At 37.1% G+C, this 15,997-nt stretch overlaps 1 protein-coding gene across 1 annotated transcript in view; it reads right to left on the bottom strand.

The window, feature by feature from the left end:
• Positions 1-1,674: 1,674 nt before the first annotated feature.
• LOC149804606 (uncharacterized) overlaps positions 1,675-15,997 on the bottom strand; it is a 53,128-nt gene continuing 38,805 nt past the window's right edge. The window contains exons 6-7 of the mRNA XM_089942357.1: positions 11,495-11,636; positions 1,675-3,894 (exon numbers count right to left, since the gene is read on the bottom strand). Of these exons, the coding sequence (XP_089798483.1) occupies positions 3,652-3,894; positions 11,495-11,636 (385 nt within the window). The 3' untranslated portion in view covers positions 1,675-3,651. The remainder of the gene's footprint in view (positions 3,895-11,494; positions 11,637-15,997) is intronic.

Genomic DNA, 15,997 nt, shown 5'->3' with positions numbered 1-15,997 from the left:
ACGTCTTAACTTTGTAGTCTTAAGTGGCGGTAGGAGGTGGAGGACATTCTGAAGTTGCCAACACCCTATAAATTTCTTCCACTGCCACCTTGAAGCCAAACTCAGTCCGTTCCATGGATGGATCTGTGAACGGCTGATTTGCAGGAGTTTCATCACCCTCACTGTGTGCCGAGTCGTCTTCTGTAATAGCTTGCATTTCTGGATAGAGCATACCCGGTGGCATAGATGACGTGATTCCGTCATCCTTAACACTGTCACTAACTCTCCCTTGTGGATAACCCGTGAACATATGGACGGCCGGCCCTGCCGGCTGGTTTGTCCGGCTTGTGGTCGGTCTGAATGTTGGCGATGGTCCTGCTATCACCGGTACCGGCTGCTCCAATGGTCTGGCTGGACGGACAGATTTCTCACTAAAATCTCCGCCATAGTATTGGTATGTTGCCAGCGGTACAGCTTGACAGACGGATTTATCACTAAAATCCCCGTAAGTCATGTTTGGTCGGACTGTTTTAGCAATAGGGTCCCCATGCTGAGACAGCCGGCCGGCCGGTGATGTAGAGGTTGTATAAAGAAATGGATCTGATGGATCCAGTTAAAACCCCACGTGTCCTGACTTACAGGCCCAAAGGCCATGCTCAGACATGCAGGGGGACTTACGCCCACTGGGCAGCCTAAAATTGGGGGAACATTCCCCCAAAGAGTCAGAAAAAGCTGTGGAAGCGAGTGAGGGAAATAAAGGTAATATCTGGCCTGATGTCAATAGCTGCGTCATTGTTTCCTGGACCAAACGACGCATCTGTTCAAAGTTGGACTGTTGTACCCTGTCAACATTATTTTCCTCCATTGCCGCTGATGTTACTGTGGCTGACGGTTGCAAATGACGAACTTTAGGTGGAGGGGGGGACCCCAACGTCCCCCACAAGGCTCGCAATGGAGGCTGTCTTCAGATGTATACCGAGGACATCAATGCTATCTTTCTTCGACTTATTCCGTCTATCCCTCCCTTTTGCTGCCTTCTGGACTACATCAGCCCACGTTTGCTCTGTCCAAGTATTACACACGCTGCATGGTATAGATGATGTACACTTGGTACATACAATACAAGAGTCATGGTTGTCTTCTTTTGCTTTGAACTTTTTGCATTTCATGCATTTGGTTGACATTTCTACTGAAACGACACAAGAAAAGAAAACAAAGCACAAATTATCAATTCAGCATGTTATTAATTCACTAATACCACAACCATTACTAACGGAGTAATCAAAATTAGTCAGTGTCGCGTTAACTCTTAATTGACAACACGAGTTCTGCGATAGCGTGTGTAACATGGTCTTCAGTAAACGAAATCCGTAAGGGTGATAAAGTCACTCAATTTTGAAAAAATTGTTAAAATAATGTATACAACCTGTAGAAGAATGATTGTCCAACACAATAAATCCAAATTTAACTTCGGATGGTCCAATTTAATGCTAAGATGGCTTGGATTGTTTGGAGGTATAATGTACATGTTATCAGTACAAGCGAAGCTTAAAAACTAGTGACACCTGGCGGTGGCAAGGGGAGGTAAGGGGCAAGAGTTATTGCCCTTTGGTCTCTATGAGATAGACCGAAAATACGAATTTTTGTCTTTTAGTAGGGCTGGATTTGAGAGGTAGCAGGCTTATATCCCTAACGTTAATGTGATCGGGGAACGTATTTGAAGGAGAAACATGCCAGTAAAATGTGAAAAGTAGGTCCCCATGACCTATTATTGTAAGTGTGCAATTTTAACAGCAGTGCATTCAAGCACCTAGTTTGATGATTTTGGCATGAAGAGTGCTTGACACTGAACCCATATTAGTGAAGTAAGAAATTGGACTGTACTCTACTTTTGTGACAAGGGTCTGATATTCACCAATATATATCCCCTCACCAAGCTGCATACCCCATGGCACATTATGTACATAGGTGCTTAAAGCATCCTGGGTCATGAGCTAAAACCAAAACTTATCCTAACCCAGTAAATTATGAATTGTATGTCACTAATATAAATGCATACAATCATCTAGTTTGATGATTCTAGCATAAACAGAGCTTAAGAAATAAACTTAAAATGCAACATTTAACTGAAGTTGGTTTTAGAACAAAATATAGGTCTCAGTGACTTTAACTTTATGATGAGGTAGAATACTCATCATATTGCATCCCCATAACAAATGTCATGAATTGAGGCATACTAGTATATATACAGGGTGCAAAAAACCCTACTTTGGCAGGAGCTAAATGATAAAACTTAACCTAAGCCAGTAAATTATGAAGTGAGGTCACCATGACCTTCATTTGTAGTAAGGGCATGGTACTAACAGAGATGCATAAAATCATATAGTTTCTTGACTCAAGCATTAAGAGACCCAGACAAATAAACTTAAACCACAAAATGTAACCAAAGTCAGTGAAGCATGAACTATTGGTAACAGAGACGAACTTTTCTGATTAGGGGTGCAGTATTCATCAAGCAAATATGCCTTCACCAAGTCTATTGATTCCATGTATAACTCTCTTTATATACTGTGCAAGCTAAATGCAAAAGTTTATCAAGAATGTAGAATGTATGTACATAGTAAGCCCGCTCATCCAGCTCCCAAGGGGGTTGATGCTATAAAATTCAATCCAAATTACTGCCTAGGACTTAGAAAGAAAGAATGGCTGACATTCAGTGAGGGTGTACATATGTATACGATTTTATCTGTGTGGCTGTTGATGCTGGATTAGTACAACTGCTTACCACTACTTTGTAGAGATGAGGTAAAAACAGCACAACTGCAAACTTCAAAAATCAACTGTTAAACAATGGTGAAAATTATCAAGAATCACCCCAAAAGTATGGCTTTCATATGATGGTAAAATACTGAATTGAAAGTTGATGGCAACTACAAAATGTATTACACTGAAATGAAAAGAAATTAGAATGATTGTAACAACATTTTTTCCATGCAAAATTCTGCTAAGCAAATATCATTCCCATTAACTACATAGAATCAAAATTGTTTTATACAGTGTGTTATATTTTGCATGTAAGAGTGAAATGAGTTAAAAGAATGTGTAAAAAAAAAATGACAATAATAGAAAAAAATTCATGGTATTTCTAGCAACTGATAAAATAACTAGTGTACAAAGAACATATAAAGTGCAACTAAAATAAAATTTAAGTCTAATTCTATTTCAGTGGACATGTAATATATTCACAATGACTTGCTAATAGTCCTTCCAAGTAAGATTGTTGAGTGTATGTACATGTACATGTTTTACATATTACTGCATGTAAGTACATAACATGATATGTTTAATGTTATGTAATACAACATATCTACTATTATATTTGATTTACTAACTTTGATCTTGTAAATAATTTGTATGAAATCCTGGTTTACTAACATAATACTGGCCACACCAAGTCAGAGTACAAATACTATTTATAATGACCTGGGTCATAAGAAAGTAATTTCAGCAATAACACTCTTTATGACTAGAAGACAGTCCTGTTATTCTAAAGGAATTCATGTCAACCACATTTCTCACCATTTTGACAAAAGGCACACAATAACAGCAACAGTTCAAATGTAAACTTTACCACTAAGGAATTAATTTGTATTTGGTAACCAGGGAATATGTTTAAAATACTTTCCGGCGTTGATATTTTTTCTGCAAGTAATTAATTCTGTAATGCCCATTCCTATCACCTCCAATAAATGTACTCTTGAAATTGAGAGAGCTATCTTCGGTCACTTGGTCAACTTTGTACTTCTTAAAGTTATACATCTCAATCCTTTGCAATTCACTGTATCTCTGTCGCAGCTCCAAGGAATTCATATTTCTCCACATATCTTTAATATCCAGTATAACTTGGTATATGTTCTGAAATGGAAATAGGTCTATGTTTTCAAAGTCAGCCATTTCTACCTTTGAGATGAAAACTCCACTTATTACAAAGTTATTTGTTACTATATACAACTTATGAAACATAATTCCATTATTTCATGATGTCACCTGCTGAGAATAATGGAAGGGTGCTCTGAAAGTCCCCTTTGTATGTACTACTCTTTTGTAGCAAAGTCAAATCAATCTGTGACCATTTTTTTTCTGTTGTTGTTTTAGGTTTAATGCCATTTCTCAGCACAGGATAGGCTATACAAGGTGGCCAGTATATCTGGTGAAGGAAGAACTTGCAAGAACCCTGGTAATAACTCCTGTAAATCAAGTTGTGGAATGATAGAGATCAAACCCACTCAAGGCCTCATCAATCTGAAGCCACATTTCATTTAAGTTATGTTATGCAAACTAAAGCCAGGAGGATGAGCAACTGAAGGGGCATAACTCTTCTGAATGAGGCTAATCCTATAAAAGATACATGTATGCCTATAAAAGAATGATCTTAAGGGAAATACTTTTAAAGCTATCTTGGTTACCAGCAATATCCCATGTGGAGATATTCAGTTATTTTCAAGAACCATAACTCCATCTAAAATGAGGCTGATGAGATAAATCCTATAAAAAGCTCAGATAACACCAGAATATGTTAAATGGTTCTTTATCTATGCTGGTTACAATCTGCTGTAGAGACTGACAATTAAAAAAATGCAGTAACTCCATCAAAATTGGAAATGAAAAGATGAAACTTGTAAATTTCATATCCAAATGTGTATGAGATGCTTATCAAGAATTCAATTAATATATTCATCATCAAGGAAATCCATCCGGAATGCAGGGATGCTGCCAAGAATTACTTGGTGAGTGGAGACAGGAAAATATTTAAATCTTGTACTTAACACCTGAATATGTACCATTCCATTTTTTGCTCAGAGATTCTCAGAGTTCCATCTCAACTATAACCGTTTCCAAGCTAACAATGACATGCTGATTATCCTGATCTGAGCCAGAAAACTCAACATGAAACTTGAAAGTAATCCATTAACAACGTATGACCCGACATCTTGGTGACCAAGACTAAAAAAGACAACGTGCAGCAAAACATGGCAAAACTGTTTTTGATTATTTGTGCATCATATTTTGTGCAGGTGTTCAGGTTCCATTGTGCAAGTTCTTGCATATAGCTAATTTCAAACTGTGGGATAATGTTGTGTGATTGGCACACTAGCATGACTTGGCAACACGAATGAAATATTTAGCAGTAACACGTTTATTAAGAGTAACAAACTTCCATACAATTATACTCCATGAGCTTATACCTATGCGCAATCAGTAACAATTAAGGTCTAATGAGAATAAATGCACAGCCATTATTCCAAATGAATTCCTTCAATATTGTTTTCAAAACAATAACCATAAACACTAGTTTGCTGCACTAATTATTCACCTTTACACTTCATCTCGGCCACAACCTCTTAGCCATGTAGAGTCAAGCTATTTTTCATTTATCTATAATCTGTTATTTACATTTAGAAATCATATTATATGTACCATACTGAATCTGAAGCACGTTCTTTTCTTTTAGTGTCCACCTATGAAACTTCCATCCAAACTTTTATCATACAAATTTTGATTTTCCAGAATTCAGTCAATTTACATGCAATTTGTAATGTGGAAGTTTCACTAATAATTATTTATAATTCCACAAAATCTGGAATGGCTGGCATCTCTGGTCTATATATAGATGGAATTCACCAAAGAGCATCCAATTATGCACAAGGGTTGCAGTGCTATATTGGCTGCAATAGGTGTAAAGGGAAGGACTGATGGACAAACAGATGGTGATTACTATAAAACTGACTCATCTTGATGTTGGACCTAATTATGTAAATACATTTATCAACAGAACAATTATATAATACTGTATTTCATGTCCTTTTTTCATACATGTAAAAATAATTATTAATTTCAGTGTATGAAAAATTATATGTAAAATAATTATCATTTGGTGGTACTGACCGTGTACACAAAATAAAGGGATTGTACCTGAACAAGTTTTATGGAATACACGCTACTCAATAACCTAACGGTACAAACATACAAAGTAAACATATATTTTCTATCCTATTCTGCTTTCATCTCAAGAATCTAATCACAATGAAAGCAAAAGTACTCAAAGATTTTTGTTGTTATTAGTGAGAGAGAGAGAAAGAGAGAGGATTATGTCTCAGTGTGCAAGCTTGTCTGCACTTAGAGCATATGTAGCTGTTATGTTGTGTAATGTTGGCAAAATGATTAAGATGATTTGAACATGTATTAGTTATGGGTATTATTGTATGCAACAATATAAGACCACACTGTCAAGAAAGTGCAATAAAAAATAAAGAACTTGAAATCGCATTTTAGTTACTGCGCACATGTGTGTGTGTGTGTGTGTGTGTGTGTGTGAGAGAGAGAGAGATGAAACAAAATTTTGTCAGTGTACAAGACCGTATTTATTTAGGGTTGTTTCTATTTGTAGCATTTGCAAAGTGAAAAAATGAGACTGTTACCTGATGATTGTGATAATCCTCATGTAATACAACCCTACTATATTCTATTATCAATAAACACATCTAAATCAACAATTCATTCTTGTTTTAATTACAGTGTACATTGTCACAACAACCACATGGCTATGCAGTGTTATTTACACAGTAATTAAACATGCTTAGCGCTTTGGGTTATTCCAGTTGAAACAGATTGAGTACAAGATTCGACAGAAGAGGTCAAATCAGCGAGGCTGCCAGTAGGGATATGAAAATCTGTCAGTGTGCTATTGAAGCCACTGTCCATACAGCAGATGTTATAAGGACAAGCAATCATACGCATTACTTGTTATTCAAACTCACCAATAAAGATAATAGTGTGGTATATTTTAGATTAGATTTCCAATAAAATGTTAATTATAACCAAGTCAAAACAGAACAAGTGCTTAAAAGATTGTTGTTGTTGTTGTGGGGTTTAACGCCATTTTTCAGCACATGATAGGCTATGCATGGCGGCCAGTATTAATGGTGGAGGAAGAACCCGGGAAAACCCCGGGAAGAACCACCGACCCACGAGAAGCTACTGGCAAGCTTTCTCACATACCCACATTGGCCAAATCCTGGACTCGAACCCACGCAGACAGAGGTGAGACGGCAGTGATCCGTAATGGAGAGTGCTTTAGACCACTCGGCCACTCGGGGCCCCTTAATTAAAAGATAATATATGTATATATACAAATCGATTTAAAGGAGTCTGAGACTTTCATGGACTGTGTAAAAGAAAATACATGAAATATGGTAAATAAAATAAATACTCATGCTCTTTACAAAATAATTATTTCATTATTAACTGGAAAAATATGACAACCCTCCTGTACCTACAAAAGTTCTTAAGAATTATGTTAAATTCCAATCACATGTGTTGTTTTTGCATTTTTAACATAGCTTTAACGATTTTAGTCATATTGCTGCAAGGTCTAAAGTGTGGCACTTTATAGTGATGTCTAGCACTGGTTATCATGCTGCAGACATGTAGCATCATGACTTAACCGTCATGTTATCGTGACACCAGGCCAACCAGTTCTAACCTCTTCATGCTGAGTGCCAGCAAGGCAGCTGCAAGATCCATTTTTATATGTCTTTGGTAAGACTCAGCCATGGTTTAAACCTGTGACTTCCTTCATCCAAGGTAGACACTCTAACCACTTAAGCCATTAGAGTGGTCAATTCCATCTGCAAGCTATTTATTTTGCTATATATTTCTAAATATAATTTAATGAAAATAAATTCTGTTTAAAACTGTTTAGATTTCAATGAAGACTGAATTCACTGAATAAAACCTAACTGTTCAATAAGTTTTTTTCAGTACCAAGATTTTCTGCAAGCAAGGTGAAATTAGAGACTAAAATTTGCTTGGCATGTATGTAACCTTAGGTTTCTAAGTTAAAAAGAATAAAATGTCATATTGCCTGCAATCAATCTAAGTATACGAAATTCTGAACCCATTATCAACTTTTACAACTTATTGTCAGTTGCATGTATAACAAAAGAAAAGGAAAATAAAAATAATGACCTGCACATTCTGCAGACAAAGAATGGATTGAAAGGTAATTACTCTCCTAAAAATCTATTTATTTTATCAACTGAACAAATGTATGTGTGTGTTTTGGATTTTTAACATAGCTTTAAAAATTGTTTAGTCATCTTGCAATGATGTCCCACCCAGTCATATTATCCTGACACCAGGCCAACCAGTCCTAACACTAACCTCTTAATGCTGAGTGCATAGCAAGGCAGCTGTTAGTACCATTTTTAAAAGTCTTTGGTACAAATCGGGTGGGGTTCGAAAAGAGTGACCTCTTGCATCTAAATCTGGACCCTCTAACCACTAGGCCATTTGAGCAGTCATCAATTGAAAAAAGTTGTAAAAATATACAATCTAGCATATTTCACAAGTCCCCATTTCAAATTGTATGCATGAAACTCATCAAACAATTTCTATCTTGTATGAGCTTTGGCAACCAAAAGCTTAAAATTATTTGACAAGTTTCATAAATTTCATTTGAAATGATTACAGATAAATGATTTTGTTTATTCCATGACAAAAGATTCAGATTTTATTTGACCAAACCACACAAGAAATTACTCTGAAATGCATTCAGATGCCCCTTTCCTTTGCATAAAGTTGTAAAATCCTCTGAGTGTGGACATGTTGTTATGTATGTAGCATATATAAAGAGTATGGTATGGGTACATTAAGGTAAACAGTACATTAGTCTTATGATAAAATGAGGACCTCCCAAGAGATCTCAGTCAAACTGAATTAAGGTGAATTATTTCTTTTGCTTGCAATCTTCAACTAATAAAAGATGAAATAAATAAATAATTATTTTTAAAATGTTCACAAGTTAAAGAGTATTCTCTTTCACAAGATTAAACCCAGCTTGTAAAATAAAATTCTGTAAAAAAAAACAATTTTTGGACTAAAACATTTTTTTTATAACAAATTACCTGGTCATAATACCTTAGGAGTATGACCACCAAATTGCAAATACAGCCCTCCATAACTAAAATTTCTATGTATGAAAAATGGAAGTTGTCTGCATGTGTGTGTGTGTGTGTTTGAGTTGGATTTTTAACATAGCTTTAACAATTTTTCAGTCATATCACTATGATGTCTGCAGTGTGGCAGTTTATAGTGATGTCAAGTACTGGGGCATCATGCCGCAGTCATAAAGCATGATGTCCCACCCAGTCACATTATCCTGATGCCAGACCGACCAGTCCTAACACTAACCTCTTAAAGCTGAGCACCTAGTGAGGCAGCTGTTAGTACCAATTTTGTAAGTCTTTGGTATGACTTGGCCAGGGATCGAACCCACAACCTCCTGCATCTGACATGGACGCTCTAACCACTAGGCCACCGTAGCAGTTGTCTGCTCACATAGGTTGCCATCAGACAGTGTGATTTCCCCTTGACACCTGGACTGGCACCAAGTCCATTGAATACTTCACTTAATACTGTAACGGAAAGCATAATCTCTTAGTATGATGTAACTTCAGGAAGGCTGGGAGGGTGTATCAATACTATGATCAGGTAAGTATTGTTAAAGAAACAAAGTTCACTCCAGAAATTGGTATTTTTTTCAATTATATTAATTAATCATAATACCTTGGCAGAGAAGGTAAGAGTCGGAAGGAATTACATCCCCTTATCCCAGAAAGGCTATCTAAAGTCCTCTGTGGTATGTGAGTCAGCTTCTAAATTGAGAACATGGCTTTCGGAAAAATGAAAACTTTTCCCTCCTGCAAATTCAGCAGATGTTGTCATGCCACATTTAAGAAGCTGCCAAACATCTGTTGTGCTGCAGCTATAGGTCCAACCAGTCTAACAGAGCCTTCTGAGATGAAAGATCTCTGAGGTTGAAGCTGGAGAAAGTCAACTTTGACTTCCATCCTATGGCTTGTATAATGCTAGCTACGAAGTTTTGCTCAAATGCAATACTTGTTTTCACTGCCCTAACTTCATGAGCATAATACGTTCATTTGATTAGGGCTTAATTCTCCACATGCTAAACAGATAACCCATCTTATCAAGGATGATACAGCATGCACTGGGATATCCTCCTTTCCCTCTGTCAGAGGTAAGAAAAGAACAGTGGCTGGATTCTTTTCACATACTGCTTCAATCCTCACACTGGATCCTGTAGTAGGCTCGAGTTGCAGGGCCCAGGCTAAAGTGAGGAGATAGAGGTTTAACCACAAAAGACAGATTCCTTGTGAGTGGAAGTCTATTCTTGGCAATGAAAGCAGGGGATGTCATGAGTGGCACACCCCAGAAGACCATCCAATGGCACACCCCAGATGACCATCCAGTGGCACACCCAAGAAGACACACAAGAACCAATCCAGGAAAATCCTTTCTGCAACAGCTAAAAGCCCAGCTGCACTCTTGCTGCCTCAAACTGACAGACTATTTTCAGCAGAACCAATAGTTCTGATATGGCAAGAGTTCAATGACATCTCCATCACCTACACTTAAGTGAGGTGAAATCAAATAAAGTCAACTTAGATAAGGTCTAATACGATGCAAGATTTATAGGTTCTGTGGAAAAAAATATCCCATACTCCATACCAGTATAAAGAATTGGACAACATCTTGGGAGATAGAATAGCATGATCTGCCATGATCGAACTCTGCCATACATATCAGATCACAACAGATCAACATCATAGATTATCTTAAACCTTAAGTCAAAGGAATGTTCAGTATGCCCACCCTACACCAAAATACCAGCTTTCTCATCGAGCAGCATAACCACTATAGTGCCACAAAATCCTCAGGGAATTCTATATCCAGTTCTGTGCCTGAGTGCCCACATGATATGGTATCAACTCATTCATATCCTACTCTGAAGACTTGTATGTATTTAACTTAAGTGGAAAGTGTACAGTGATACAGGTACAGTGGTGACTAAAATAACTGCTACAACCCTGAGTTTTTTATAATAAACATCAACTGCACATCAAAATAAAGCTAAAATTTACCCAAGCCAAGAGAACATACTTGCAACCCATGCACCTAAGTAACGGGTGCTTACATTTTACAAAGTTGCAATATTACAATAGCTGGAAAGAGTTTGTGAACGAACAGTGCAAGAAAAGTTTAATGTACTTTGCTGAGAAGAGACTCCTCCAATTTGCTGTAATATCACTCCAAAACTCTTCAAGATGGTTTGCAAGATCTCTCAAGAGCATTCCACTCAGAATAAGGAAAAGTAGTAACATGGTACTTTTAAGGTATTATCATCAGGTAACGTATTTGAAAAAATACAACAATTTAAGCAAGAAAACTGATTTGATGCACTTAATGTTACATGCTAATGTAGTCTGATGATGCACTTTTTAGTACCAAGTATAAATCATGTCATGGCATTTCACTAGACTAATTAACGTATAAAAAATACAAATTGCAACATCATATCGTATGTGACAAAATATCACATTTAATTCCGATGTAATTATAATAGTGTTTAGAAACAAAATTAAGAGCATATTACATGGAAGATTCCACTGTCCAGAAGAGGGGTGAGTAGGTCCCAGATAGCATTTACTTCTATGTACAGATGGCTTGTAGTGGATGACATGAAGTAATCAGTCATCAGGCTCTGTATGGACACTGCATCACTTGCCCTGGGTTCTCTGATACAGACAATACATAAGTATTATACATACAGTGGAAACAAATCAACAAAATCCTCAAAGGCTAATATTTATGGTGGCACACAACAGTTTTTGGCAACAGCCATAGTTAAGGATGTACCCCCTCATTTCTGAAGCTACCCACTCTGAAAATGAAGCTTTAAAACCAACATGTATACATTTTCAGACCTGTCAGGGAATGAGGAAACCAAATGAGTAAAATCATTGACATGGCTATGCTGATCATTCTATGATTACTCCCTATGAAGCATATGAAAATCTTTAAAACTCTAAGTAAATCATGTTTCTCCTTCAAATACATTCCCCGATCACATTAATGCTTGGATATAAGCCTGCTACCTATCAAGTCCAACCCTACTAAAAAATAAGAAAATTTATCTTCTCTATCTCAATATAGACAAAAAGGCAGTAACTCTTGCCCATTACCTCCCCTTGCCACAATCAGTTGTCACTAGTATTTGAGCAGAGTGATATACTAATGAGGATGCTCACATGGTTGGGTGGTGGGGCAGGTTTTTAAGTAATGCGATCAGGTATGTATTCTTGGAGAAACATAATTTTCTTAACAATTTGCTTTCTTCAAATACATTCCCCAATCACATTAATATTAGGAGAATAGGTAATAGGAGGAGGGAATGCTGAGCATCCTACCTACACCTCAGGGATCCTTCTTGGGAATAACAGCTGGATTCCCCAAGCGCTCTCCTAATCTGAAATGCAACACAGTAGGATCACTGTGAACTGTGACCCCTATATCCAGTTTAGAAGATGAATACTGATATAGTCTAATGAGAAATTTCCCCTGGTAATCCAGTGAAACTAATGGGCTGCGTTAACTTTAAATGGGTCTGATGGTCATTTGGGCTGCTGCCACCAGACCCACCAGATTCAAAGTTTGTCACTGTGAGGTTATATTTCTGATATGAAAATTGAAGAAGGCTGACTCTACATGCCAGCCAATAGCTTCTATTACATCTTGGATTGAAACATTATGTCGAATGCAAGGCTTGCAGAGATTACTCTCATGTCATCAGCTGAAATCTTCATGAGGTTACTGTCATCTTTTGAGACCTTAAAGTATGCAACTCACTTCAGTGAGGAAGATAAGGCTTGATATTTGTTTTGTTTTATTTGGTCATGCTAAATATAAAGATGTTTTTGTTTTCAAAAATACACAAATCATATCAGATTCCGGATATATAAACTATTCCTGGCAAGTAAATCTTTAAAAAAATGTATTTCAGGGATCGTCCTGGGCTTCGCCAATGTCACAAATTGCGATTTTTTTCCTTATTGGCGACAAAAATATCCCATCTGGCGATTTTTTTGGCGACATACTCTTTGGTTATTTAATTTGTACATACAATCATGGATTTGGACTGGATAAATTAAAAGGGAGAACGAAAGGAAGCCACAAACCTGACTAAGCAATGCATTGGAATCAATCTGTTACACAAACAATCCTTTGTCCTTTTTGACAACCCCATCTTTACAGTGCATTGTTACATCATAATCTGCTTATGCTGACATCTGGGCTGAGTACTGTATGCTGCGATACAGTCAATCATGCTACCGCACTATACCTACAACTGACCGACTTCTGAAGACGCGAATAGAACAGATACAATTAATTGTATGGCTGATCCTTCTGTTTTTTTTTATACATATACCAATACAATAGTTTTGCTGAACTTTCATAGAAAACTGATAACCTTTGAAGTACCGACTACTGTGTATAAATACAAAGCAAATGGAAAAAAAAAATCTCAATCACAATTATATCTGTCGCCAGTGCAGCATTTTACTCATTGATCTTTTTCTTTTGCCATCAATCCCGTGTTATGGCTGCAGAGACTTAAACTCCGCAACAAGAAATAGCAAAAAAAAAATAATAAAATAAAATAATAAAAAAAAAAACAGTTTTGCATAATTAATAATAATTATTTATTTCTCAAAATACAGGAGAGAAAGAATCCCTAAATTGGGTGTGAATTTATGCTTATATATACAGTCCAATATTGCCAGGTGTTGACTCGTGTAAGTTTCATTCGTGGGAATGGAGATCCTATTTTGCTTGTGGAGAAAATTTATACAGCATTCAGTGATCATTCTTGGGATTTAGGAAGCAATTCTCTACAAGCTTTGTGAAGCTAGCCATGGGGGGGGGCTGCTGAGAGACTACTGGTGTCACTTGTCAGCACTGTGGACTGTGAATGTGGATTCAGTAAGATGAACCTCATAAAAACTGACATCAGAAATAAGCTCTGCATCTCATCTCTCGAGAATTTAATGAGAATCAGCATGTACAGATGTGAAAAATTAGACTTTGAAACTGCATTCAACAAGCGGGCAGCCCTAAATTCGCGACGGATCTTCATGTAACACTTTGTAACATTTTGTTAATGCTTGTTGTAATTAAAGTATTAACTAACCCATGTTTTGTAATTTTCATTGCCTGTTACATTAATAGACTAAATTAACACTTGGAAAAATGTACACTACTTGTTTTGGCGACACTTTTTGAAAATTGGTGACAAAATATTGAGGTTGGCGATTTTTTTGGCGACAGCATTTTAAAAGCCAGGGCCATCCCTGTATTTCCATAGGAAACATACAGTGAGTAGTTGTTACACAAAGTGATGAGCTTTTGTTACACAGAGTGATGAGCTTTTGAGAATTTAACATTTGTCTGTTCTTCCTTGTCATTGTTGGTAGTCATTCACCCAAAACTTTTTCATCCATGTCTCAAGTAGAGTTTGGGATGAGCCTAGGCTCGAGCTTGAGGCTTGATAATTTTGGAGCATTTTCGGGGGCTCGAAACTCGACAAGCTTCAAGCTTATGCCTAGAAAAATTCTCCACTTTTTTATATTATTGGACCGGATAAACCCGTGCGATAATTAAATGACTGTGGGAATGAGTGGCTTTACAGATTCACACGGCCTACGTTTCCCCATGTGTTGGTCGACCAGTGGGCGGTCGTTGCCTTGCAACGGTCATTGCTGGGGGCTCATAAGATAATAATTCCGACTATTATGATTGCGGCTGATGGGGAGAAGGGGTTTTTCAACTTCTGCAAGCGAGAGAACCGGCGGTGAACTTCTCAGGTGTTTGGCCTGACGATGAGTGGTGCTGGAGGGGAAGTAGGCGCACAACTGACACCCGAGGGATTTCTTTTAAACTGATTTTTGAACAGTTCAAACAACGTAAACGTGTTATCAGCGATTTTTCATATTGTATCTGCTCTTTGTTTGTTAATTTTTACTTATATTTTATTTCTAAAGCAGTAGCGATGTCAAGAAATAAGAAATCAGCTGTTTGGACTTTTTTTTAACAAGCACGAAAAGGATAATTTCGCAGCTTGCAATGAATGTAAGCAGACAATTTCATGTCCACAAGGAAACACTTCAACAATGCGTCAACATCTGCTTAGCATTCATCATATTGACGTCAACAAGGATGAGTCTGAAATAGAGCCGAAGAAAATGAGAACAATGGATAACTTTGTTGACAAAACTTCACTGGAAGAAATAGTCTCGAAACTCGCTGCAGTTGATGGATTCTCAATTCGGAAAATCACTCATTCAGAATTTATTCGTCAATTGCTGTCATTAAGAGGAATGAAGCTACTTGCTGATGAAAGATCGGTGATGGCCCTTATTCGCGGTTTTGAAGAAAAAGTGAAGCAACAAGTCATACAGGACATTAAGAAAGAACTCTCAGAATCAAAGAGATTTTCAATATCATTGGACGAATGGACAAGTATCGGAAATCGTTGATTTCTCAACATCAACCTTCATACGATCTCATAAAAATATATCAATCTTGGTCTTGTCAGAATTTACGGAAGTTGCAATGCTGAAAGAATGAATGAGCTCAATGAGGAACATCTTAATTCTTTTGGTGTCTCATTCAAACTGGATATTGTTGCCTCTACCGGTGATGGAGCAAGTGTCATGATCAAGTTCGGAGAAAAATCGCCCGCTCTGTATCAAGCCTGCCTTGATCACAGATTGCATCTGGGTGTTACAAAAACTTTTTACAGAGAAAATTGCCCAGGTCAAGGAATTTCAGTTTTTTCATGCGAAGAAACTGGACAGACTGATGATTTCGACGAAAGCGACGATGAATTGAGTGCTGAAGAAGTTGAGATACAAAGCGAATCATGGAAGGAAAATATAAACACTGTGAGAGAAATCGTTAAATTTTTCAAAGGCTCAGCCATACGATCGGATGCGTTTAAAGCTAAAAGCTCAGAAAAATTTAACAAAGAACAACAACTGTCCCTCGACTGCAAAACTAGATGGAATTCCATGGTAAAAATTCTAGAAATCTTTATTAA

This window comes from Sinohyriopsis cumingii, chromosome 2 (assembly GCF_028554795.1).
Source record: "Sinohyriopsis cumingii isolate HCF-2022 chromosome 2, ASM2855479v2, whole genome shotgun sequence".
NCBI lineage: Eukaryota > Metazoa > Mollusca > Bivalvia > Unionida > Unionidae > Sinohyriopsis > Sinohyriopsis cumingii.
Note: the sequence above shows the minus strand (reverse complement) of the source record. Positions and strands in the feature narration are given on the sequence as shown.